The sequence below is a fragment of the Syzygium oleosum genome, unplaced genomic scaffold (genome assembly GCF_021117445.2).
Source record: "Syzygium oleosum isolate NSW1041296 unplaced genomic scaffold, Sole_v2.1 Sole_v2.09, whole genome shotgun sequence".
In the NCBI taxonomy this organism is placed as follows: Eukaryota; Viridiplantae; Streptophyta; class Magnoliopsida; order Myrtales; family Myrtaceae; genus Syzygium; species Syzygium oleosum.
In genome coordinates, this window is record NW_026607493.1 from 8,863,035 (window position 1) to 8,889,398 (window position 26,364).

A 26,364-nucleotide genomic window follows, 5' to 3' on the forward strand; every position below is an offset into this window, starting at 1 on the left:
TCTTACTTGTTGTTTCTGTCACACTCCGAAACCTACCAGGATGAGGAATGACACGTCATCCTTCCACCCGAAGAACGTAGCCTGAAACCACAATCAAAGAACAAACTCTCAAAAAATCCCTGTTGATATCGCTCTCACTCTAATGACTACTAACCAAGGAACCTGAAAAGATTGGGAAAAGAGAGAGGTGAGCAACCACAGCTCAGTAAGTAGTGTGTATCTCTTCTAAGCAGATCGAGTAACCACTATACACACAGTTGTAAGACCAAACCAGAGTTTATCTAACCCAATTCCAGCAAATAACAAACTTTAAGGTCAAAATACATTATATACTACTTTAACATAATGTTTTCACAATAGAAATGCTCATTTCAATCAATAATATCAAAGCAAAAACTAATGGTCGATTCCATTGGCCAATCTCATCGAAAACACACGTCAATGGTCCATTTTATTGGCCAATCTCATCGAAAAACACACGTCAATGGTCCATTTCATTGGCCAATCTCACATTCAGAAATCTAACTATGATTACGGATAACGCCCCATGAAAAGGCAACCAAGATTCCTCCCTCGGCAAGTTCTCCACCTACTATAAGCTGGTGACTCAGCCCACAAGGATATCCTAAAATAGTATGCGCATACTCACAAACCCTTATTGGGTTCACAGAGATACCGATCATCAAACACTTATCCTCAACAATATCCTCCACAATTCCAAATCCATAAATCATTTCATAACCAATTTCATAAATCACAATATGGTTTTAAAACCATTTCATAAACATAATTCACAAATCGATATGTATAACCTTTAAAAACATCTTCCATGAAACATTTCTCAAATTATCTTGAAACTCGTTCCATAAACCAGTTCACAACATAATACACATATATCCGTTAACAATATTTTTCTTAAAATCATTCTCAAATCGTTCTCAAATATTAAAATGTAGTAATTGCCCAATCTAGGATTTTATGCAACAAACATGCTTCACTAACTCGTACGATTACTCAAATCTTTATCACTTTCAAAACATGAGTTTATAAACTCAAAGAAGAGACATCACCACTTACCTGGGAATGCCTACAATCAAATGACAAAAATTACTCGAATTGTCAAACTCATAATCCTAGCAATTAAACGAGAATTGACGTCAAAACTAAATAAAATACTACGATAACTATGAAATGGCTAAACGACGCTTAAATGCTAACAAGACAACTCATAGGCGCCCACTAATCGCTCATCCAAAGTGATTATCCAAACTGTCCGCAACGTGGAGCTTCAGCGCGAAACTTGGTTACGCCAAAACTCTTTCCATCGAACTCCATTCCAAGCGAGCTTATAGTAAAAAGAAAGCCTATTCAAAGAACTATAAGACACCCAACTTGGCCGTCCCAAAATCGAGCTGAAAACCAACGAAAATCAGCCTAAAAGCTGCTGGTCGCGCACTGTTCACCACGCACGCTTAACTTCAAAAATTCGTTTCAGGCAAATGGTAAGTCCAAATCGAGTTCCACAAAATCCCACGGCTCCACGACACCCTAAACTACCAATTCTATACATATACACAGCTCAACGACTCAAAAATATGCGGGTTGAATTTCACCAAACTCCGAAATTTGAGCCCTAACCCGAAAAATACTCCGATTGAACGAACGAGGGACTCGAATACTTACCGGGCATTGCGATACGAAGTTGAATCGGCTTGCCGAGATCCACGAGACGTTTATGCGCAAGCTTTTTCCTTTCTCTTTTCTTTTCCCTCTCCTTTCTTTCTTTTCTTCTTTTCCTCTCTTTCCGTTCTGTTTCTCGGGAACTCTTGGCCCCTTTTAAATCTGAAGATGTCCACTGTTTGCTTCTTTGTTAACTTTTCAACCCCTTTTTTTTTAAGTCCAAACATTACAGTTTCTTGAAAACTTGCTCACTCTTATTAATTCTGGTAGACATGAAACCTGCCCCTTACATAAACACATCACAGTCGCTCAATCGCTTTCGGGTTTCATTGATTCTATTGAGATTATTCCTTCGATCCATCGTTCGCTAAGAGACAAGCCATATCACTCCCTCCGCTGAAAGCGACACAAGAAGTTTCGCTGGCAGCTTCACGTTCAATGGCACAACCTTTTTCTTTTAAACTAGTACCGATAGAGGCAAGAATGATTCATGTGCTGACGCGTTGAGGCTAAGTTCTAGAAGTCATCGTCCCACGTATGAGAGAGCTTTTTGGAGCTTACAACAGGAATCTTTTCAAGCAAAATGGTTAAGATCATCAAAAATCTTAAATTGATATCTCGTGGCACAGTTATTTCAACATATTTTTCGTCTAATAAAAACTTACAAACTAGTGCCGATGACTCAAATTTAGATCCGTTGGCATTCTGCCAATATTCTATTAAACTGCTTAGATACGTGACACATAACTGTAGGAGAGATCTGAAGCGAACAACGGTAGAACGATGTGGAAAATCTACATGCGTTGATACGTATGAATTTTAACTAAATATTGGATGGGATACTCAGAATTTTTTATAAGATGAAAATTAGTTTATGGTATATAATTGAGGGGTACCAAAATTCAACATTTGTAGTAGTATTGACCCATCAAAAAAAAAATTGGGACTCCACATTTGAACAGGCAAATTCTACTTTCGCAATTTTTCTTCTTTTCATTATCTCTAAAAGAGAAGATAGGCCTCGCTGTTCATGCTCGCAATAATGTTGTTTCTTTGAAAGGATCACCCAACAGTGTTTGAGAGACGCGAAGATAAGGACAACATTGAGAGCTTTTTGGCCATTTTCTTCAATTTGGGTTTTCAATTCACATGCACATAAGAGTTGAACTTGTATAGACATAAAGCCATAGAGTTGCGAACAAGAGCACGTCGCTCTCTACTCCCGACAGCCCTAATACGCACAAGAATGAGAGAGATCTTCAGAGAGTAATGGCCCGTCACGAAAAATACAAACATTCTATTCGTTATATACTACGATGGGTTTATAAATGGAAAAATGATGCACCTGCAACCGATAGAGATCGAAAAGAAATCGAATTTTGTCTCGTTAGGAGAATCTCCCTCATTTTAGTTGTATTTACAATCATGCTATCCATGCCACGTCTCTCTTTGTCCCAATTCTCGTTCCTTATTCTTCAACTTCTTTTCGTTAAATCCATCTTAAAATAATGTTTTCTTGTTCAATAAGTCAGAAATAAACAAACCAAAAGCAGGGGAACACGACACCATAGGGAGGTAGTTGGAGCTTAGAAAGATTTGAACTCAAGACCTCCAGTTCTGATATAATATGAGATTTTGTAGGACCACTATCAATTATTCTAAAAGTTTAAGCTGTTAGATGAAAGTGTAGTTTAATATTTAATTACTTTAACACTGCACAACACCAAGACCTTTCAATTCCGACACAAAAGACCTAAACATATCGATGGAAAGTTTACTTTCAGTAGCAGAGGAATTAAGGAAACGACACTGTACAACCTTTTTAATCGTCGAAAGAGTCGCATCAACACTAACAACATACGAAGTGTAATGTAAGCAACAATTCCTAGCATTCCACATAAAGTAAAGAAAAAGCAGCAAAAGAAAGTGTTAGAAAGACCAACAAAAAACTTAAACTTTAAAATAGTTAATAGTGATCTTATAAAATTTTACATGGAATCAGAGTTAGGTTCTACCACTTTTGCATGTGAGTCCATCTTATTATTCAATTTTTTTCACATGCCACTTTTAATCCGGCTTGCACGTAAGAGGGCTGTTGAAATATCATAAATCGGTTGATATTGTGGTTTATATTTTCTCCATTACATACATACGGTCTCTTCCACTTATAAGCTTATAAATTTGCATTGGACATTCTGCCCTTTCGTGTGTGCATCCACCCATGTTAACAAATTTCATATGTCACTCTTAATCCGGCTTACATGTAAGAAGGTCTTGAAACATCCTTGACATTGGGGTTTATATACTTTTTATATACATATAATTTTCTTTCAACTATAATACAGAATCGAAGTCAGATTATGTCCCTTTCTCATGTGCTTCTATCCCTATTAGTCAAATAACATGATATGAAAGCTAGGTTCCACCTCAAACATGAAGTGAACGGTTCCCATTGAGTTTGCTTGGTATTAAATGGAAAACTAAGAGAAGTGAACCAATCTACTTTTAACACGTCAATATCTTGACTTGTTCAAAGTTTGAATAACACTGAAGGTGCTCAACAAGAGTAGCTATTGCACCGCTCGGTAGTTGAATTATTATTTGATCCTAAGGTTTTTGAAATTTCCGTCAATTAGGTTTTTTGGTTCTGTCGGGTGGAATGATGCAAGAGAATCCCACATTTGGCACTCCAATGTCACTTCATGTGGTTGACACATTATTTTTTTGTTTTGGCCAGGTTGTTTATGATCAACAGTCGACAAGCATATTCGTTTTGGAGACTTGCTTTGCTTTTCTCTTGTCCCTTTTCACACCAGCCGCCGTGTTATAAAATGTATTTGCTTAATCATAATCTTATAATGGGTGAATATACAAGGACACAGAACATTTGGGAAGTCAAATTCTGTGCATCTCCCCAAATTGCATTTGAGTTCTAATTTATGAAAAAATGTATCATATGACAGTTAGGTCACGTGTCACAAGATTGCAATTTTTCGAATTAAAAGTTATATTTTTAAAGCTATTTGTTTACCTAATATTTTGGTTAAAACAAATAAGATAAAGGATACAAAAAAGAGAAATGATTAAATGACTGTCCTTAATATACTGTGTGAGCTTAACAGCATGTCCAGGCCACAAAAAAATAAATAATAAATAATTATATATTATTATGAGTTCCACTCCTTCGAGAATTTGTGGCTCACAACATGCTCTTGCTCTCATAATAGTGTTCACGTCCCTAGCAACTTGTAGGATTTTACGGATTGCAATAGGGACTTCCCATATGAGAGAAATAGATTTTTCAAAATCCTTGACACATTCTGAACAATAACTCGATCAGCACCTTTTGGTGCCGAATTTCATCGATTGCAAGGAAACAGTGGATCAGGATCTGATAACTAAGCTTTATAAAGTTGGACGATGTCGGTACCCGGAGCTTCTTTGGAACATTGGGAGACTTGGCAAGATAGTAAATCATCCACATCGATGCAAGTGAAGTGGACTCATAACCGGCAACCACAAAGTTAATGATGTTATCTAGCACTTCTTGGTCAGATAGTTTTTTGCCTCCCTCATCTTTGATTTGTCTTATCCCGTCCATAAGATCGGCCACAGTTTCTTCGCTTTGGCTTTTCCTCTTCTCTAGCTCGACTCCGAATATCGCCTCGACCTTCTTCCGGCACTGCAATATTGTATTGGAGAAAGAGTCCAGATCATTTGGTGTTTTAAATGGGCAGCCTGGCCATAAAACGAGGACAATTCAACTTGACATTGCTTTCTTAGTGTTAAAATCATTTTGCACTGTACCGCCGTATTTAACTTGTTGGACAAGAATATAACGCCAAAGTCATACGCAGAGCAGGAGTCATAGCGTAAGTTAATGAAAACTCAAGTTGTCAACGTTAAATCATCCACGTCGCTTATTTACGCGGCTTATATATGCTTTTTGTATATATGCTGTCTCCTTCCACCTATGGGTTGAACATTCTAGTAATGATATTCAATTTCAGTACATTTGCCCAACTTATCAGATGGGAAGAAAGATTAAAGATTTCGCTTCCCTTGAACTTGCAGGGCACGGTGATCTGCAGTTCCGGGGAAATTGAGTGCCTCAGCTCTTATCCCTTTAACCATATCATGAAATAACCGATCGTGCTCATCCAATTGTGGCCCTGACTCAAAGCTCGCAAACAGTTTCCCGGTGTTATGAAAGATCACCTGTAAGCAAAGAAGATACACAATTCTTAAGAGGGAAAAGACCACCAAAAACCCCAAACTATGCTACCTGTGATACATTTACCCTGAACTTTTTTTTTTGACACTAAAAACCCCAAACTATGTTATTTGTGACACATTTACCCCAATGTACTTTAGTCCATGGGCATTTTCGTCTTTTTTGCTTTTTCTTTTTTTTTTCCTTTCCGACGAGGGCAGCCCTCGCCGGCGTCGGGTGAGGGCAACCCTCGCTGGCGTCGGGCGAGGGTCGCCCTTGCCTGAGTCGGGCAAGGGCCGCCCTCGCTCGCCTAGGCTAGGCGACCCTCACCCGACTCAGGCGAGGGCAGCCCTCGCCGAATCTGGCGAGGGCCACCCGCGTCGGGTCGCCCTCGCCAGATCCGGCGAGGGTGGCCCTTGTCGGAAAGGAAAAAAAAAAGAAAAAACAAAAAAGACTAAAATGCCCATGGACTAAAGTACATTGGGGTAAATGTGTCACAAATAATATAGTTTGGGGTTTTTGGTGTCACAAAAAAAAGTTCAGGGTAAATGTGTTACAAGTGGCATAATTTAGGGTTTTTGGTGGTCTTTTCCCTTCTTAAGAACCACTAGTAAAACCTTGAGGATGATCGGAAGGGCAAGTTTTAATTATGTGATCTATTATCTGATGGTGTGCCTATGCGACGGACTACACCTTCTTAGTTTCGTGGTAAGCGACGATTCTGCCTTTTTTGGGCCTACAACTCGAGGACAGCGATTAAACGCGGCTGTATTAAAGCAGCTACCCAGCCCGGGCGAGGTCACAAGTTTTCAGTCTAAAACTTAATGGCGTACGGTAATCATACTCTCGTCTTTTAGAGTTTATGAACTAGCCTGGGCATCGGAGAATCTCGAAGTACCAGTGGAAGGTGAAGATTTCCCCGTAGAAGGGAAAACCCACGCCTCCCGGCGGCAACTTCACACCGGCATCGGAAATTCTTCGCTCGATGGTGACATGTACCAAATCTCATTCCACCACCACAACGAGCAACCTAGAAGTGGGACGAGCCCGAGTATCCAACCTATCTTCACTCCCATTTAATCAAAATTATTCTTACTTTCTGTCGCTTGAAAACTTGCTCACTCTTTTATTAAATCCTATCAAACACATTTGACCTGCCTCAAATAAACACATATTTGTCACACGCTTGCTTTTGGGTTTGATTGACTCTACCGAGATATTCCTTTCATCCATTCTTTGCTGCTGGACAAGCCATATCACTCCCTCCGCTGAAAAGCAACAGAAGCATTTTGGCTGTTATGTGCTTGCACGTTAAGTTCTAGAAATCATTGTCCATGTCCAGAAAAGGTGCGAGAGAGCTTTTTGGACCTTAGCACAGACATCTTATCCTACAAAGCTTCCTTATTTGCTGTATCTACAACCTTGCCGTCCGTTCCACATCTCTCTCTCTCTCTCTCTCTCTCTCTCTCTCTCTCTCTCTCTCTCTCTCAATTCTCGTTTCTTATTGCTTCAAATCTTCTCTTTCGTAATAAATGTTCCATCTTAAAACAATGTCGTGTTTTTTCGGTAAGCCAGAAAGAGAGAAGCCAAAAGCAGGGGAACAGTCCTGCTACGTGCTCATGAGTTACAAAACACCAAGACCCCATACAAGGTCATGAGCTGCACAACACCAAGACCCCAATTCCTGCACTGACCTATACATATCAAGGGTGAGTTACTTTCAATAGCAGAACATTTAAGTAAACGACCCTGCACAGCCTTTTTATCCTCGAAAGAATCACATCAATACTGACAACATGCGAAGAGTCGCTTAAACAACTAATCCTAGGATTCCAGATAAAGGAAATCAGCCCAAGAAAGTTTGAATAAAAGCTGAGGAACAGATTCACTATAAAAGAATTGATGGTCCAGGTAATCTCACTATCCCAGTCGCTAGGAACTCGCAAAATCTGATGAAGATGTAACACAACAAACCAGACCCGAGATGACATAGGACAGCCAAAAAAGGATGACGATTCCCATCTTCAATAGCTGAGTTGCTGAGAAACAAGTACGTGGGATCTGCACAGTCCACTTGAGAAACCTATCCTTAGTGGATGATTTGTTATTTATTGCCAACCAGCAATGAAACAGTGTGGAAAATTGCAAGGTCTGAACCGTATCAACTTACACCAGGGCACTTTAAGCCCTTTAAATCTCAATGCACTCCAAGCACTTCCAATGGTAGACTTCCCAGATGGAGTTGACTTCCAGATGGACCCTGTCAGGGACAGAGATATTAGGCTGCATAGGAACACAAAGCCATTCCAAACCCTAAATAACATCAGAAACCTTGGCCTGGAGATGAAGAGGAGTCATTCACAACCCTGCTATAAAATTTGCTAGGAAGTGCACCAAATGGATGCCAATCATCATTCTAAAAGTAGCTTTCCCATCACCAATATAATGTGCTTAATATATCGCCTCACAACACTTCCAAGCAAAGATGCATTATCTGGAATAGACAAAGTCCAAAAGGATATCATGTCAAGTGTTAACTGCATTAGTGCTAGAAGAACTTGATTTAAGCCCGTTTGGATTACTAACAATTCGTAATCATTTTCTATAACTTTTTCCTTTTTAAAATTTTTTATTCAATTCAAATTCTCTAGTTACGTATTGATATGTGATAATTTGCCAGTAGACCTATTCATGGGTATAGCGACTCGCATAATCCAACAGCTCGAAAAGCATTTTTTGGAAAGAGGGTTGGATAATATTTATTTAATTATAAGCCCAGCCTAGTAGCCTAGCCCGAAGAATTGTTCGTACTACTTTTTGTAATTGGCGGGCTTAGCAATAATTTAGGCAGGCCTAACAAGGTCTGGGCTTGACCAATGACCACATCATTATTTCAACGACCCTTATAATGATCAAACTAACCGAGGCTACATTCGATATAAGAGAAGGTTTGAGAATCTCCAAGGAAAACTTTTGCAATACAAGCTCCCCGGATTGAAAAACCAACCCCAAAGCTCTAGGTTTTTTAGGATAGTAGCCTTTTTCTTGAATTCGGCTGAGTAAACCTCGCATCACTGGACATATGTTCGCGGACTTTCTAAACCTATATCGCTTAGACACTGTCGCGACCGACCTCCGGGTTTCAAAGGTCTCGCCTGATACGTGCTAAATCTAGATCTGAGACTTAACTCGGGCTCTCCCCAGTCCATATCATATCTCGACTTGTGGTTTAGGTGTTTAACATGCAAGTGATTTTTATTGAAAAGTCGCCACTAATCGATTTAGGTGGGTCGATTAAAAACCTAAGTAAGGTAACGGGAGAATCACTCTACTCATACGAACCAGAGATTAAATGAGTTTGAGAACTTGGTTACACTAGTTGAGTGACTAGTGCCCTTTCGGTACATTTTATCTAGTTTATTTTAGAAAATATTTAATCATGCAATTTGGATTGATTTTAGGACATATCTCTTAACATATGAGGTGATCAAGTGAGTGCACAATTATTAACGATTAACAATCAAGATAGATATGCAATCTAAGGTTCTAATCCTAACTTAGGCGATAATATTTAAAACATGACAATTTATGTAATTATATTCTAACTAGAAACAACATGCATAATAATAATACAATAGTAGTAAAAATAACATAAAAAATCCTATTGTATAGCCCTATAGGCTTATTTGATCTAAACATGATTATTAATTAAATAATTCACATAATAAAAAAAATATTTAAAAATACTAATTTCTAAACTATTTCTTAATTTTAAAATAAAGTAAAAAATATATTTTTTAAAATTTTTATTTTTGTTTTTAAAAAATATATTTTTTAAATTAAAAAATATAATATTCGGTCTGGTCGGATCGGCGGACCCGGGTCAACGGATCCGACCCAAAGTCGTTGACCCGGGTTCTAAACCAGATCGGGCTCGATCTGATTGAAAAAGACAAAATAGGACCGGTTCGACCCAATCCGGGAAAATCGGCTGGAGCCGACTCCCACGTTCCCACGTGCAGAGGCAAACGAGCGCGCCGACCGAGTGAAATCTGGCGATTTCACCCGGCCGTTGGCCTCGACTGCCTCAACACCTGGGACTGAGGTGGCCCCCCCTTTTTGGCCGACCAAGGTGACCGGCCATGGCGGCCGAGCTTCGACCAGAGCTCTTCAAGCCCAAACGCTGGTCGGAGCTTGGCCGGCGTACCCAAGCCAATCCTTGGTCGCCTTTGGCCTCCCACAATCACCCTAAGACTATCCACAAGAACCCCAGCTCACCAGACGCCTACTTGCTCGCCGACGACAACCAAAACCGAACTGGCCTCATTGAGGCATTTCCTCAAACACCTGACATGCATAGACAAAACAGGGGGTTTTTTACCTACTTCGGGATTCTGGCGTATTCTGGTGACCTGTGCTCACCTTCGGCGACGACGTACGGCCTGTGGAGAGTAAATGTACGGACCGGGATTCGCGCAAAACGACCGGCGCTAGTCCCGGCCAACGGGTGAACCAGAACAGGGGAAAACAGGGGTGTACGGGATTGGGAAAGCTCACCGGTCAGGACTCCTTCCGGGGGATCGCTGGCGGTGTACGCTGGTCTGGCTTCTGCTTCAACCCCTGCAAATGCTCAACTCACTCTTTTCTCTTAGTTTCTCTCAAATTCACTGAAAAACTCTCTCTCTCTCTCTCTCTCTCTCTCTCTCTCTCTCTCTCTCTCTCTCTCTCTCTCTCTCTCTGCTCTGTTTCTGATCGACCCCTTCTTCTCTCTCTTCTCCAGCTTATATGGTGGTCGACGGTCACTGCTCCTGCTCCATTGAATGCTCTGCGCCGGCCTTTGCTACTACCAAAACTTTCGTGGCCAGCTTTGCGCGGTGGAGCAGATAATCCGCGATGTCCCAGGCGATGGTCGTTGCAGGGGAAGACAGAGGAAGGAGGAGAGAGAGAGAGAGGCCGGCCGTGGAGGAAAGGGAGGAGCGGGCTAGGCTAGGCCCAGCTCGCGCGTGGAAAAAAAAAGAAAAGAAAAGGAGCGGGCTGGGCCCGCGGGGGGAGGGGGTAAAGGAAAGGGCCGGGTTGACTCAGCCCAATCCAATTTTTTTTAAAATAATTTTTTTAAAAATTAATTAACAAAATATGCTCTAATAAGCCCTATTAATGCAAATGTGCCTAATGTCTATATGCCATGTAATTAGAACTAAAATTTTTTAGTTTTAGTAATTAAGGACATTAATCCCTAAATTTTTGCATAATTAATTTTGGGCAATTAAAAATAGGTGTCAATGGACACGTTTTAATGTCAACTATTTTTCAATATGCAGAAACCCCCAAATTGGCACCACAGTCCTCAAAAGTGTGCATTTCGTCTGCTTGCACATATTAATTTACTAGTTTACGAACAAAACGATCGGGATTAAAATGGTTGAAGATTGTATTAATTGGAAAGCAGTCCTTTTCGAAAAATGGACACGTCGAAACTTTAATTTAGCTTGCACGCTTCAAAATATAGCAAAACCCCATACCCGCCCAATTGCGTGGTTTGGCTTGTAGTTGAGTTTTCTTCTGAAAGTTAGCTTGGTTTCATTTGAGAATCTGCCAAAATTCACGTTTCGTCTTTCTTTAGCATTGGAAGCTTGTGAGGTACCAAAATCAAATTGTCAACAACCTTCATTCAACAGTATTCAGAGCCCGCGCACATGAGCGAGACAGAGAGATTGCGACGTGCCCTGGATACAGGTCCCGAGTTCCGACCTGAATAAGTTATGTAGATTCATCAGGTCGGGACCTCCAAACTTCGAATTGCTAGCACTCATTCTTCTGTAAGATGCAACGATATTTAGGCAATTCCATGACTCTTAAAAGTTGCTCTTTCGCGTTTAAGTCTATTCGAGAGTTATCATTCACGTCTTGTGTTGTGACTTATGACCATTCGAGTTTCTAGCCGGTAGGGGATGGATTTCACGTTTTCTTGTACTTAAATTATCTGAGTTCAAAATGGGTTGGACTGTAACCGGATCCGATGGTGATGATTGGTCCAATTCGAATCCGTCACGTTGTCATCTCTATTTCAGATGATCAAGCATGGCAGATGATAAGTCCTAAGGCCCGTGATGACATTGAATTTTCACTATGAGACATCGTTACTGAGAATGGACTGAGTGTGACGTGGGCACAACAAGACATGCCATTGTTCAACAACCACTATGTCGGCTCAAGCTGGATGTTTTCTCAATGAGAACAAACAAGTTATTATCTAGGATTTTCAATGGAACAGATGGACTTATTAGCAAAACTAATTGCCAAATTGTGATTCGGCTCTTTGTTGAAAGTCAGAAAATAGGAACTGTTGTCCCTTTTCTACTGTTTTTCTCCTTTTCACATGCACGGTTAGAAATTCTGAATGAACACTTTTTACTTGTGTTCTTGTCCTAGCCTTTTTTCTTTTCCAGCTCAAGATGGACACATGATCGTCCTGGGAATCTTTAAGAATTACTTCCATATAAACTCTGTGAAAAATCGAAGTTGCCCATAACTCTTTTCATGGTGTGTCTCGCTATAATACTAGCACGAACTGCCAAACAAACCTGAGATTGAGCGATGTCACCTCTTAGAATATGAATCAACCAAATCCTCGTTCATTAATTGCTTGAAGCATGTCACATGCTTCAATCAAATCTTTAACAAACTCCATGAAGTCTTCTCGTGGTGTCTCACTGTAATACCAGCACGAACTGCCGAACAGACCCGAGATTGAAGGATGTCACCTTCTTAAAATACGAATCAACCAAATCCTATTCATTAATTGCTTGAAGCATGTCGTATCACAAAAGCATGACATGCTTCAATCAAATCTTTAACAAACTCTATAAAAGATCCATGTTGCCCATAAGTCTTCTCCAGGTGTGTCTTACGATAATACCAGTACGAACTGCCAAACAGACCTAGGATTGAAGGATGTCACCTTCTTAGAATATGAATCAACCAAATCCTATTTCATTAATTGCTTGAAGCATGTCATGCTTTTGTGATATTACATGCTTCAATCAAATCTTTAGCAAACTCTGTAAAAGATTCATGTTGCCCATAAGTCTTCTCCAGGTGTGTCTCACTATAAAATCAGCACGAACTGCCAATCAGACCCGGTGTTGAGGGATGTCACCTTCTTAGAATATGAATCAACCAAATCCTAGTTCATTATTTGCTTGAAGCATGTCATGCTTTGGTGATATTAAAGTTATCTTAGGTCGCATTTTGTAGGTTGGACTTGGACCGAAATAGAGTATTATCGGAATTGTAGTGGACATGAATAAGGATCAAGATCAGTATTTTCATTCGTATGCTGTTCATGTGATTGAACTCCAGGGAAGGTTCATTATGGCAAAATTTCCCTACTTCTTCCTCTATAATTCCGGTTTTGGATTTCTTTGTCATGAAAGTCATATCTAAAGAATCGTCTCGTAAGCTAACATTCTAATCAAATCTGAAAACTTTTGTTAAATTTGACTTGGTCAGTATTTACAATCATGTGATTCTGTAATAATTCCAGAAAAAACAATAATCTCTGAGTTTGTATCGCGAGCAATCAGAGAGAGAGACAAAGATCTAGGGGAACCATAGATAGTGTCTGCCCCAACACTCATGCCATTCTCAGCTGACTGATTGATACAATTGCAGTTTTAAGAGCAGACTAAGCTAGTGACAATGAGTAAGCACAGTTTTTGGGCAACATTTTGAGCAGTTCTAACATCGTCAAACTAACTCGCACCAATCAATTTGTGTAATTCACTGGAATACTTTTGTTACTTGAATTATTAAGTGTTCTTCAATCCTAAACTTCATGTACTAAAAGCATGAAGCATTCAGAGAAGCTGCAAGATCAGATTGAGATTTTCGGCCACAAGAACGCAGAAAAATCAGAGAGTTACTAATGGTCCTGGAAGTTTAATTAACTTGCCGATGCTTTCAAATTCCTCCACAAAGCTGCAATTATCACCCTAGAAGACCCTATCAACCAGGATGGGTCCACGCGGCCAATCCTTTGGACTCTGCAGAATTCAGCGGGTTGAGGAAGTGAAGTGTTTGATGAGAGCCATCCCGACAGGGGTCTCGACCAGTGTCTCCTACATACCCATAGTCCAACAGCAAACTCTTGTGGTCTTCCAACCTCTTCAATCCGATTGGCGCATTGTTAACACTTAGCTCAAGATTCCTCCCGCGAGATACTTTGTTTTCACTATGCTTGGCCTTGGGTTCCAATCTATGATCGAATTGTCGTCAAAAGGCTAAGGAAAGTCACTGGAAAAGAATACAGTAGCATGATACTCGCAAAGCTGGGGATTGGGATGTTGCTAGCCACAATCACCACGATCAGCAACATCCCGATCAGATCGGTAATTGTGGAAGACAGAAGGAGAAACTTGGGACTGACTGACCCAATCAGAGTCAGCCTGAGAAGAGATGCAGTCTCTCCTATGTCAGGGTTATGTCTGGTGCCTCAGCTAGTATTATGACAGAGTATCTGAAGCAATTGCACTCATTGCTCTAGTTGAATTTTTCTAAAAGCAGTTCCCAGAGAATATGAGAAGCTGGCGGGGTCGAATTACCTGAGCAGTCTGCCAATATCGATCGTTCACCAGGATGAATGGAGACTGGTTGGCTCCAGATCTTAACTAGGGAAAGTTGGATGTCTTTTATTGTCTGATTGCTCTATTGGCGGCATTGAACTTGGTTTAATTTGTTCTGTGTGCTCGGTGGTTCAGGGACAAAGGAAGCAGCAACAGCAGCAAGTACTGAAGTTGAATCTCAGCAAGTGAAACCAGAAACGGTTCTTGTTTGATGGAGTTAATAAACTGAAACCGAGAAGGTTGTGGAATAGAGTTCATTGAGCAACAAAAAAAGCACAATTCCTGAGCCCCGTTTCGTCCCTGGACTTTACTGAATTTTTATTGATTGACTTTCATGATCAATCCGACTTGACAAAAACATGCCATTTTCACACTGACTTGTTGGCTTATTATGGAGTGAGCAATAAAACCAAGATGTTGCTTTCTCTGATTTTTTTTTGAGCAATTAGAAGAAAAACACCTTTGCAAATGCAAGTAGGATTTCGTTGATGTTCTTTTTGTCGGAACTTGTCATTTGCCCTTTTCTGTGTGGTTGTATTCCAACGACCTGCGCTGCTGATACCGTCCAGGCCTTTTCTTTGCCAACTTAACTCAACTCCGAGATGTCTTCCTATCCTGAACATGTTCGACAGCCATACAAGTGGTTGCTCACAAATTTTCAGAAAATGCGCTCATGAATTCACCGTGAGAATTCATTAGCTGTACCTAAGAATTGCATTTTCAGCATATTTGGAAGGATAGATTCTCCAGGACAAATATGCTTGACGTTACAAAACTGAGATAATAAGCTAGAAAGCAGAATGAACCGCTGCTCAATATGGTCCAGTGGCTTCACATGTTACATCTCTGCATCGAACTAATCCCTGTTCATTTGGTTCAGCATGTCATGTTCTAAAGAAACTCAAGGACATTACATCGCATTCCAGAGAATTACCAAATTAGAATAGCTTGAAAAATGAATCAGTTTTACGTAAGAACCGGACGAGTATTCCCATTGTCAGGCTCGTCATGTGATTGGTCCCCAGTACAAGTTCTATACGACTAGAATTTCCCTCCTTTTCCTATTGTTCAGTTCTTGGATTTCCTTATCCGGACAATTATTTTCGAGGAATCATTATGTTAAGCATAACTATGAGATAGCAGGGAAAGCTGACCCTCTACTCTAGTACGGAACAAATTTAACCGACGAGGGATGAGACAAAGGATGATGAGTCGACAAATCTTAGCTGTATCTACGACCTTCATTGAGGCAAGTAGACTCGGTCAATATAGACAGCCAAATGATTTCGAAGTATAAAGGTCATGAAAATAAAACTGTCCAATCAGGAAGGAGAGATCGAATTCCTGGGAACTTAAGAAAACTGTCCAAAAAAAAATACATGATATTTGAATCAAGTATAAATTACTTAGCTTTGTGTTTTATTATCCACCAGAGTTGGAGGACAGGAGGAGCACCTCTATGGACAAAGCCATGGAGAAGAAGGAGGATGGTGTTTCGACCAAGGAGATTCGTTATGGCGGCATAAAAGCCATGCCCTTTGTGATAGGTAAGAGAGTGACTACTAAGCGAGGTTTTTGCTTCTGTGTATGCCTCTGTCTTCTCAAAATCATGAAGGAAATGAAAAATGACACAAGAATGCAAAAAATGCAGGAAACGAGACATTTGAGAAGCTCGGGACGATAGGCACCTCCTCCAACCTTCTGGTCTATCTCACCACTGTCTTCAACATGAAGAGCATCACTGCTACTAATATCATTAACATCTTCAATGGGACCATCAATTTTGCCACCTTGCCCGGAGCTTTCCTCTGCGACACTTACTTTGGCCGTTACAAGACTCTAGGATTTGCTTCAGTGTCCTCGTTTCTGGTACTTAAATTTAGCATTGCATCATTGCATGGTTCACTTGTATTATGTTCCAAGCACGACAGTGTGCAAGTGTAACTAGGATCTATTTAACATTCCATTTCATGTTCCAGGGGATGCTCATACTTACTCTAACAGCGGCCATAGAGACGATGCATCCTCCTCATTGTGAGGCAGAGGAGAGCAGCTCGTGCCGTGGACCGACATTTTGGCAAATGGCGTTTCTGCTCAGCGGGTTTGGACTGCTTGTGATTGGAGGTGGCGGGATTAGACCTTGTAACCTGGCATTCGGTGCTGACCAGTTCAATCCCAATACGGCATCCGGGAAGAGGGGAATTAGTAGCTTCTTCAATTGGTACTATTTCACCTTTACTTTTGCCATGATGGTATCTTTGACGATCATCGTCTACGTGCAAGCTGATGTGAGTTGGGCTTGGGGATTGGCCATTCCCACGTTCCTCATGTTCTTGTCATGTGCTCTCTTCTTTGTGGGAACGAGAATATACGTAAAAGTTAAACCAGATGGTAGTCCGCTGGCAAGTGCCTCACGGGTGATGGTGGCAGCAATAAAGAAGAGGAAGTTGAAGTTGCCGGACCAGCCATGTCTCTCCTTGTATGACTATGTTCTAAGCAGTTCTATCAACTCCAAGCTCCCTCACACCGATCAATTCAGGTTTTTTTCTGGTGCTTTCTCATCTTGCCTTTCATTTTCATGGGTTTCCCGTGCTGAGCAGCATCAGAAATTGTTTGCATAGTGCAATATCTGATGAACTTCCAGAGAGAGCGATAACCTTTGAAAAATGAATGGTAGTTAGCTAGGATAAGAAAACTGTCTATAATGTATTTTATACTTCTGACGATACAGCTGTAAGCTGTCCTCATTATTTTGATTATATATTGGCGAAACATATCGAGCCTTTGTCTGGTCTATGCATCAAGAATTTCGAGAAATGACAAGCACGACTGCACCTAAAATTTCATCACCTAAAGCAAATTCTAGAGAGAAAACATCACATGCTAGCAAAATAATATGTCTTGTCCTATCAACATGCAATGTTTTATGCTCCTAACAATTAGTTCCAGCAAGCTATATCTGATCTGCTTGCACTAAACAGTACGATTATGAATGATATGTGAACATGATTTTGGGCATAGTTGAACAAATCTTCCAGATCCATGACCCCAGAGGATAAAAAAGCGCACACTTTCTTTGGTTGCAAAAGTTGCCGGAACACATATATTGGCACTAGGGAAATGCAACATGAGAAAATCAATTAAATGAGAGATGGGTTTTCTAACAGGTTTTGGTCCACAAGAACACCAGGATCAGACAAGGAACAATGTTCTTAACATTTAACTTAGTCGTTGATGATTTCAGATTCGTCGACAAAGCCGCAATCATCACTCCACAAGACCAAATTAACCATGATGGATCAGCAGCCAATCCATGGAGACTCTGCAGCATTCAGCAGGTTGAAGAAGTGAAGTGTTTGATAAGAGTCATACCCATTTGGATCTCGGCCATGATCTACTACATAGCCTTAGTCCAACAGCAAACCTACGTAGTCTTCCAAGCCCTTCAATCTGATCGACGCCTCTGGAGCTTGAACTTCAAGATTCCAGCCGCCACTTATATTATATTCTCGATGATCACCCTCACTATCTGGATTCCTATCTACGACAGGATGATCATCCCGTGCCTAAGGAAGTTGACGGGAAAAGAAGGCGGGATCACACTTCTCCAGAAGATGGGAATCGGCATATTCCTGGCCGTGATCACGATGCTTATATCAGCCATTGTTGAGAACAAAAGGAAAACTTTGGGACTGACTGAGCCCATTGGGATTGACCCAAGGAGAGGCGCAATTTCTTCTATGTCAGGATTATGGTTGGTGCCTCAGCTGGTAATGGGAGGATTGTCTGAAGCATTCACTATCATCGCTCAAATTGAATTTTACTACAAGCAGTTCCCGGAAAACATGAGAAGCATTGGCGGGTCGCTCTCTTTTGTGGGGTTTGCAATGTCAAATTACTTGAGTAGCTTGCTGATATCCATCGTTCACCAGGTCACAAAAGGAGGAGAAGCAAATGGTGACTGGTTGCCTCAAGATCTTAACAAGGGAAAGTTGGACTACTTTTATTATCTGGTTGGTGTATTGCAGGCATTGAACTTAGGTTACTTCATAGTATTTGCTAGGTGGTATAAGTACAAAGGAAGCAGCATTAGCACTAGTGTTGAAGTCGATACGGAGAAATTCAACTCGGAAAGAGTTATTGTTTGATCCATCACGCCATTCGGACACAATTAAGAACGTCAAAAGGCTATAATTCCCAGTCCAGTGTCTAAGTAAATGCAATCTGGTGTGGCTTGTTTGGAGTAACGATTGCAAGACGGCACGACCTTGGATCAGATTGAAAGATAACTCACCGACTTCATAGCATCTTGTTCGTGCCTCAGTCTTTCATCAGTTTTCTAGAATATGTTTCACCTAATATACATGTAATTTCCATGTTATAGCGGAGAATAGAGCTTTTTACTGCTGCCAACGGCATACATGTAATTTCCATCGTAACTATGTATGTCTTATGACTTTCACTATTTATTGGAGCAATATCTTTTATAGTTGTAATCCCAAAACTTGTAACTTTGATGCTCATACTAATAGTGAAGAGATTGCCTAATGCTACACCGTGGTTTTTCTCTTTCTAATTTTGAGAGGGTTTTTCCACTTAAAAATTAGCTTGTCTTTTTCTTTATTTTTTCTCTTCAAAGATCCGCGTTCCTAACAACTAGTATCAAAGCTGATGAATATGGACAAAGGGAAGGTGAACATTAATCAATTCGATGGCAAGGATTTTGGTTTCTAGAAGATACAGATTGAGCATTTGTTGTATTAGAAGAACTTGTATCAGCCTCTATCGGGAGAGAAACCATATTTGATCAAGCAAAAAGAGTGCAAATTGTTAGATAGGCAAGCTCTGGGTGTGATTCGTTTCAAATTGGCGCAAAACATTACTTTCAACTTCGCCAATGAGAAGACAACGGCGGATTTGATGAGGGTGTTGTCCAACATGTACGAGAAGCCTTCTGCATCAAACAAGGAATATTTGACGCGTCGACTTTTCAATTTGAAAATGAACAAAGGTGCTTCTATGACATCAACGAATTCAACGATCACAACTCAGTTGAATTCGGTGGAAATCAAATTCGATGACGAGATGAAAGCTTTAATTTTGCTATCTTCTCTACCTAACGATTAGACTGCAATTGTGCTACAGTGAACAATTCCTCAGATTAAAAATAGTTGAAGCTTCAAAAAATTTGAGATTTGATTCTTAGCGAGGATATTCAAAGATGAGAGTCGGGTGAATTTTCGAGTGTTGAGAGAGAAGCAATCAACGAGAGTGGAACCAGTGCCGTGGTAGATCGAAGTCCAAAGGGAAAAGCAAATGGAGACCTCATGGTGGAATTGCAAAGAGAAAGGCCATCTAAGACGAGATTGTGGAGGCTCAAAGAAGAAAATTCGATATCGAGATCAAAATCAAGAGGAAGAAAATCTGTGAATGTAACTCTTTTGAGCATTGACAGTCCGATTAAGTCTTGGATTCCAAACTCAGGTGCGTCATTTCACTCAACTTCGTGCAAAGTATTAATGCACAATTTTGTTCCTGAAAAGTCTGGAAAGGTGTTGATATTGTAAGAAAGGAGTGATGTTCACGTAAAAACTACTAATGGGTGTCAACGGAAGTTATATAATGTCAGATACGTTCCAAGACTTAAGAGAATTCTTATTTCTGTAAGTCAATTGGACAGCATAGGTTACAGAATTATGTTGAGGATAGTTCTTGAAAAATAGTTTAAGGTAGTTTGGTTATAGCATGGGGAACAAAGTCAGAAACATTGTACATGACTAAGAGCAGTAGAGAAACAATGGCAATTTCTGAGTTGGAAGCTAATTCCAAATCGTGGAACTGTAGACTTGAAGACATGAGCGAAAATGGAATGAAGGTATTCACATCAAGAGGAAAATTGCCTTGATTTGAAGTCCATGGATATTGGTCTATGTAAAAAATATGTTCTAGGCGAACACACACGTGTCAGTTTTTCGAAAATTCAGAGAGAACAAAAAAAAAAAAGAAAATTAGAGTTGGTGCATATGGATGTGTGGGCCCGCTCTCTTGCATTTGCTCATGCTACTATGTCACGTTCATTGACTATTCCACCAAGAAGGCATGAGGTTGTTTTCTGAAAAATAAATCTAATGTTTTGAGATTGGCCTGAAGATTAGATGTCTAAGGTTTGATAATGGTGATGAGTATGATAGCAAGAAGTTCCAGCGGTTTTGTGCAGAGAATGGAATCGAGATGACAAGAACAGTTCCCAACAGACCGCATCAGAATAGAGTTGCTAAGAGGATGAACAAAACTCTAGACAAGCATGCAAAAAGTATTGCATGCAGGATTACCCAAGACATTTTGGACAGACGTAATTAACACAGCAGCATATCTGATCAACAAAGGACCTTTGAGTCCGCTCGATTTCAAGCTACCAGAAGAAGAATGGAGTGGAAAGGTAAATCTCATGCATCTCAAAGTTTTTGTTATGTTTCATATATCCACATACATTTTGAAAATAAAGATAAGTTTGATGCAAAAGCTAAAAAAAGGTTTTTCATTGGATATGGTTCTGATTGTAATTGGCTATCGATTCTAGGATGAACAAATTAGAAAAATAATAAGAACTGCCGATGTTACAGTCAATGAAACCGTGTTGTACAATGACTAATTTATGGTAGAATCCAATTTGAAGAAACAAATGGTGGAGACTAGAGAGATTGAGTTAGAGGCGATTTCTAAGAGTATTCTGATTAGAAATCCTGAAATTGTTGCTATAGATTCTGATAAAAAATCAGAACAGAATTACATACACATAAACCACTTTATCTAGTAGAGCATCTAAACATGTACAAAGGTATTCTCCATCATTGCATTTTTTGCTTTTGACTAATGCTAGCGAACCAAAAACTTTTTTAGACATGGTGCAGTTTAAAGATTTTGTCATGTGGGAGTTAGCACTGCACTATGAGTGGGATTCACTTGAGATGAACAGAATTGGGTTAGCTTAGTTACCAAATGGGAAGAATGTATTACAGAACAAGTGGATGTACCGATCAAATTAGAACCTGATGGCAACAAGAGGTACAAAGCAAGGTTAGTAGTAAAAGGTTTCCAGTAAAAGAAAGAAATTGAATATACAGAGATTTTCTCTCTAATTGTAAAGTTGACTATTATCAAGCTAGTGTTGAGTATCGATGTTGCTGAGAATTAACATCTAGAGCAGCTAAATGAAAAGATTGCATTCCTCCATGGTAACTTAGAGGACGACATCTACATGATACAACCAAAAGGTTTTCGAGTTCCTAAAAAAGAAAATTATGTATGCAAGCTGAAAAAAGTCTTATTGGCTTGAAACAGACTCATAGGCAATGATACTAGAAATTTGATACATTTATGTGCGGTAACAGGTTCGCTAGAATTGAAGTGGATTGTTGTTGCTACCTCAATAAATTTGGCGACTACTATATTATATTGATGTTGGATGTGGATGATATGCTCAATGCATGATCTAGCATGAAGGAGATCAACATATTGAAGTAGCAATTGTCAAAAGAGTTTGAGATGAAGGACTTGGGAGCAATGAATCGGATTCTTTGGATGAGGATCACGCGAAATAGATTTGAAGGAATTCTAAAATCATCTCAAGAAAGTTCGAAGTTCATAATGCAAAGCCTAGAAATACTCATTAAGGAAGTCACTTTAAGTTCTCAAAGAAGCAGTCACCAAAGAAAGATGAAGAGTGGTAATATATGGCTAAAGTGCCTTTTGCTTCGGCTATTGATAATTTGATGTATGTTATGGTGTGTACTAGACTAGACACAGCTCACGCAATGAGAGTTGTGAGCAGATACATAGCTAATCCAAGAATAAAGCATTGGGAAGTTGTACCGTGGCTATTAAATACCTAAGAGCCACTTTAGGTATGTCACTATGTTTTATAGAAAAAAATATGTAAATTTATAAGGTTGTGTGGATGCATATCTTAATGGTAACTTGGATAATAACAAAAGCACCTCAGGTTATGTTTTTACTTTTGGTGGCACTGCAATGAGTTGGATGTCTAGGCCTTAAAAGTGTGTCTCTCTCAACCATTGAAGCAAAGTATGTTGCTTTATACGAAGCTAGTGAGAAAATGATTTGGTTGAAGATTTTCTAAAAAGATATGCAAGGAGCAAGATGACAGTGTTTTTTCATTGACAGTCGGAGTGCGATTTGTCATGCAAAGAATGCGGTAATTCATTTAAGGCAAAGCACATTGACTTGAAGAAAATTATTGGTGCAAAAAATCCAACAGATATGAAACCAAGGTTGTGCATTGCCTCAGTTGACCCCTATAATTAGTGATGAAGGGGCCCCACACTAGGACAATTTGGGTTACAAAGACAAGTAAAAACTATTGCTATTTTGAAGATGGGATAATGACACAAACTGTCCCTGAACTTTGACTCAATGTGCAATTTGATCCCTGAATTTTTAATTTATTCAATGTAATCCATGAACTTTAAGCTAATATTCAATGTGGTCCTTGAACTTTAAGCTAATGTTCAATGTAGTCCCTGAAATTTTATTTTGTTCAATGTCGTTCCTGAACATTTGGTACACGTTCAATTCAGTCCCTAAACTATATGAAAATGTTCAATGTAGTCCCTGAACTTGAATTAATGGAAAGTACGACATTAAACATTTTCATATAGTTCAGGAACTAAATTGAACATGTACCAAAAGTTCAGGGATGACATTAAACAAATTAAAAGTTCAGGGACCATGTTACATATTTGGTTAAAGTTCAAGGACTACATTAAACAAATTAAAAGTTGAGGGATCAAATTGCACATTGGACCAAAGTTCAGGGACTGTTTGTGTCATTTTGCCAAGATGAAGATCAGCCTCTAAGAAGGAGATTGATGGAGTTGTGGAGGCTGATAAAAAAGATTAATATTAAAGTTCAAAACTTTTATTACTAATAACATACATGTAATTTTATTGTTAAAGTAGAGGATAAAGCTTTCTTTTGTTGCTAATGGCATACAATGTAATTTACATCACAATTATGTATTCCCAAAACCCCCGCTATATATTGGAGTAATATCTTTTGTAATTGTAACCTTGAAAGTTGTAACTTTGATACTCATACCAATGGTAAAGAAATTACTTAGTGCGCTACCGTGATTTTTCCCATTCTGATTTTAAAAAGGTTTTTCACGTAAAAATTCACTTGTCTTCTTCTCTATTTCTTCTCTTCAAAAGTTCACTTTCCTAACATTTGATCCAGTTACTAAAAAAGTTGATTAGAGACTGCGAGTTCCTTACTCACCCGATTTAAATATGAAGAGAATTTGCAACGACAAAAGTCGTCCGCCATTACCTTCACCATATCGTGCAGTTCTAGTTAGGCACGGACATGTATAATAAATTTCCAAGCCTCCAATCATAAGCAACATTCAAGGGAAACCTGTAGGAAGAAAGAAGAATCGGCTCCACCATAATTCTCGGCGTTGAACAGGGTGATCTAAACAATGAGCTGAGCAGAAAGAAACCTGTCGGAAAAGAAAATATTAAAGTAGGTCCTCAGTCCACAGATTCCAGAACTTAATTAAGGGAAAATTACCAAAAAGTCCTCAACCTTTTGCTTACGCCAATTTAATCCTAAACCTTTTTTTTTTTTGTCAATTCGTCTCTAAACCTTTGCAATTCGGCACAATTCATCCTTTTGGCCGGCGGAGGCGCGTAGACTAGACAGCTAGCAGCCGACGTGGACGCCCGACCGCCGGTGACATGGTAATATTTTAATATTTTTCTCGAATTTTTTTCCTTTCTCTTTTTTTTTCTTTTCCTTCTTCCCCCTGCACCCGGCCCGGGGGAAGCTCGCCGGCGAGGTCCACTGGGAGGCTCGCGCCGTCGGCAAGAGCAAGGCGAGGCAACCTCGCCCGGCCCTCGCCACATTTGTGCGACGGCGAGGGCCGGCGAGGCGAAGCTCGCCATGGGCTGAGCCGACTGCGCCTCCGCCGGCCAGGCAAGCTCGCGTCGACCACGCCCGCCGGCGGCGGCGAGGCTCGCCCGGCCATGGCTTAGCCCACCCTCGCCGGTCCTCGCCCGCTGTCGACGAGGGCGGCCGCCTCGCCGCACGGCCACGGCGAGGCTCCCTCGCGTGACCCGGGCGAGGTCGCCCGCCGGCCATGGCGAGCGGCCGCGATGGCGACCTCACCCAGATCCGGCGAGGTCGAGCCTCGAGCCGTGTCAGCAGGACGGCGAGGCTCCGACCTCGCTAGATCGGGCGAGGTCGAGCTCGCCCGGCCATGGCGAGCGGCGGCGAGGGCGACCTCGCCTAGTTCTGGGCGAGGTCGAGCCTCGCCGTGGCGTGCGACGGCGAGGCTCGCCCTCGTCTCGGCCGGGGCGAGACCGACGAGGGGTGGAGCTCGCCATGGCCGGGTGAGCTACGGGTGGCGGCGAGGCGCAGCTCGCCCGCCCATGGCGAGCTCCGCCGCCATCGCACTGGCCGTGGCGAGGTTCAGGCAAGGTCGCCTCGCCTTGCCGGCGAGCGGCGAGCCTCCCGGCTGGACCTCGCCTTGGCCCGAGACGGCGGGAGTGGCTGGGAAGAAGGAAAAGAAAAAAAGAAAAAAAGGTTTATGACTGAATTGGCACAACTGTAAAAAGTTGAGGATTTTTTTGGTAATTTTCCCCTTAATTAAGCTTTTAAGTGAGAAAGAGAAGTTCTGTTCACAGACAAAACAAAGCTACCTCTTCTCGCGTACACACGTTAGGTTTACATGTGACGTATCCACTTTTTCTCCTCTAGGTACAAAGTGTATGAGTTTTCTAATGTGGGCTACATTAATTGATATTATAATTAATTATTTTATGGGCTTGTTATAATAAGGTTAGATATAAAATTTCTTTATTAGTCTAATATGGGACTTGCTAGTGTGAATCGAGTAAAGCCCGGCCCGTGATAAGAAGGCCTAGCTTAAAACTCTATAAAAAGAGTTTAAGTCCCTCCTCTAACCCTAACACACATATTTCACATAAGGAGCAAATGCTATCCGTGAGAGACGTCTCATTGAACCAGGTGATGCATAGGGTGATGAAGGAGAAGACTTGCGCTGAGGATGGTCGCTATCCAGCATCTAGAACGATAGATTTCAAATCAGGTGTGCAAATACCTTTTACTTGATGAATATGTTTTAGTTTCTAGCTATAGTGATTTTGGGTGCCATTTTATCGTGATTAACACAAAGATGCTCTGCACAAAGTGAAGAGAGTCCACATCTGTTCTTTTATGAGATGAACATGTCACGGAGGTTCGACCAAAAAAGAAAAAAACGTGTCACGGAGAAGAGCAATTGGTTTGACTGTTGGTTGGATTGCATCATCGGTTTCAAAAGCGAGGCCCGACTCACATGTTGACTCGAGTGGATGATAGGATTTTAGACTTTTGTGGCAGGTTCCCGGTATTGCTACTCCTATCATAATATTGAATCCAGTGCGTTTTCACCACCCTGATGATGATTTGGTTGTTCTTTCGTCTTTTTATACTCCACCACTCGGACGTTTCAAGGAAAAAATCTCTGACTTTGTGGACTCTTGTGTCAGCAATGACGACCGTTGGGGTCCACCAAAAGCCACCGCTGAACACACCTAAATTTTTCACGCACCATGAATACTCGCTCAGTATCGGTCATGTTTGATTGTTGACGTTATGAACAAAATCAATCATAATATAAAAAATTTAAAGTGAATTTAAAAAAAAAAACCTCAATTTTAGATTAAGTCCTAAATTTATCCCGAATTTTTTTTATCTAAAAAAATTCTCAAATTTTAGGTCAAGTTTCAAATATGCCCCGAACATTTTTTGTCTAAAAAAGAAAC

General features: G+C 40.5%; 1 protein-coding gene, 1 long non-coding RNA gene and 1 pseudogene across 2 annotated transcripts; 1 reads left to right on the forward strand and 2 right to left on the reverse strand.

Annotated features, from left to right (window-relative positions):
* Positions 1-18: 18 nt before the first annotated feature.
* Positions 19-6,969, reverse strand: LOC130138959 (ent-kaurenoic acid oxidase 1-like; annotated as a pseudogene).
* Positions 6,970-13,636: 6,667 nt separating this feature from the next.
* LOC130139004 (uncharacterized) lies at positions 13,637-14,812 on the reverse strand. The gene is made up of 2 exons (XR_008817247.1): positions 14,319-14,812; positions 13,637-14,185 (listed from the first exon to the last, which is right to left on the reverse strand). It is a non-coding gene; the product is annotated as an uncharacterized LOC130139004 (long non-coding RNA).
* Positions 14,813-15,908: 1,096 nt separating this feature from the next.
* On the forward strand, positions 15,909-18,873 carry LOC115692642 (protein NRT1/ PTR FAMILY 2.11-like). The gene is made up of 4 exons (XM_030619554.2): positions 15,909-16,061; positions 16,166-16,383; positions 16,494-17,053; positions 17,759-18,873. The coding sequence occupies exons 1-4, from the start codon at positions 15,974-15,976 to the stop codon at positions 18,660-18,662; spliced, it is 1,770 nt and encodes a 589-aa protein (XP_030475414.2). The 5' UTR covers positions 15,909-15,973; the 3' UTR covers positions 18,663-18,873.
* Positions 18,874-26,364: the final 7,491 nt, after the last annotated feature.

Excerpts from the sequence above, each read along its gene's own strand:
- LOC115692642 (XM_030619554.2), top strand. The coding sequence starts at position 15,974 with ATGGACAAAGCCATGGAGAAGAAGGAGGATGGTGTTTCGACCAAGGAG. Across the intron at positions 16,384-16,493 it reads CTTCAGTGTCCTCGTTTCTG|GGGATGCTCATACTTACTCT; the intron begins GTACTTAAATTT and ends TTCATGTTCCAG. Across the intron at positions 17,054-17,758 it reads CCTCACACCGATCAATTCAG|ATTCGTCGACAAAGCCGCAA; the intron begins GTTTTTTTCTGG and ends TGATGATTTCAG.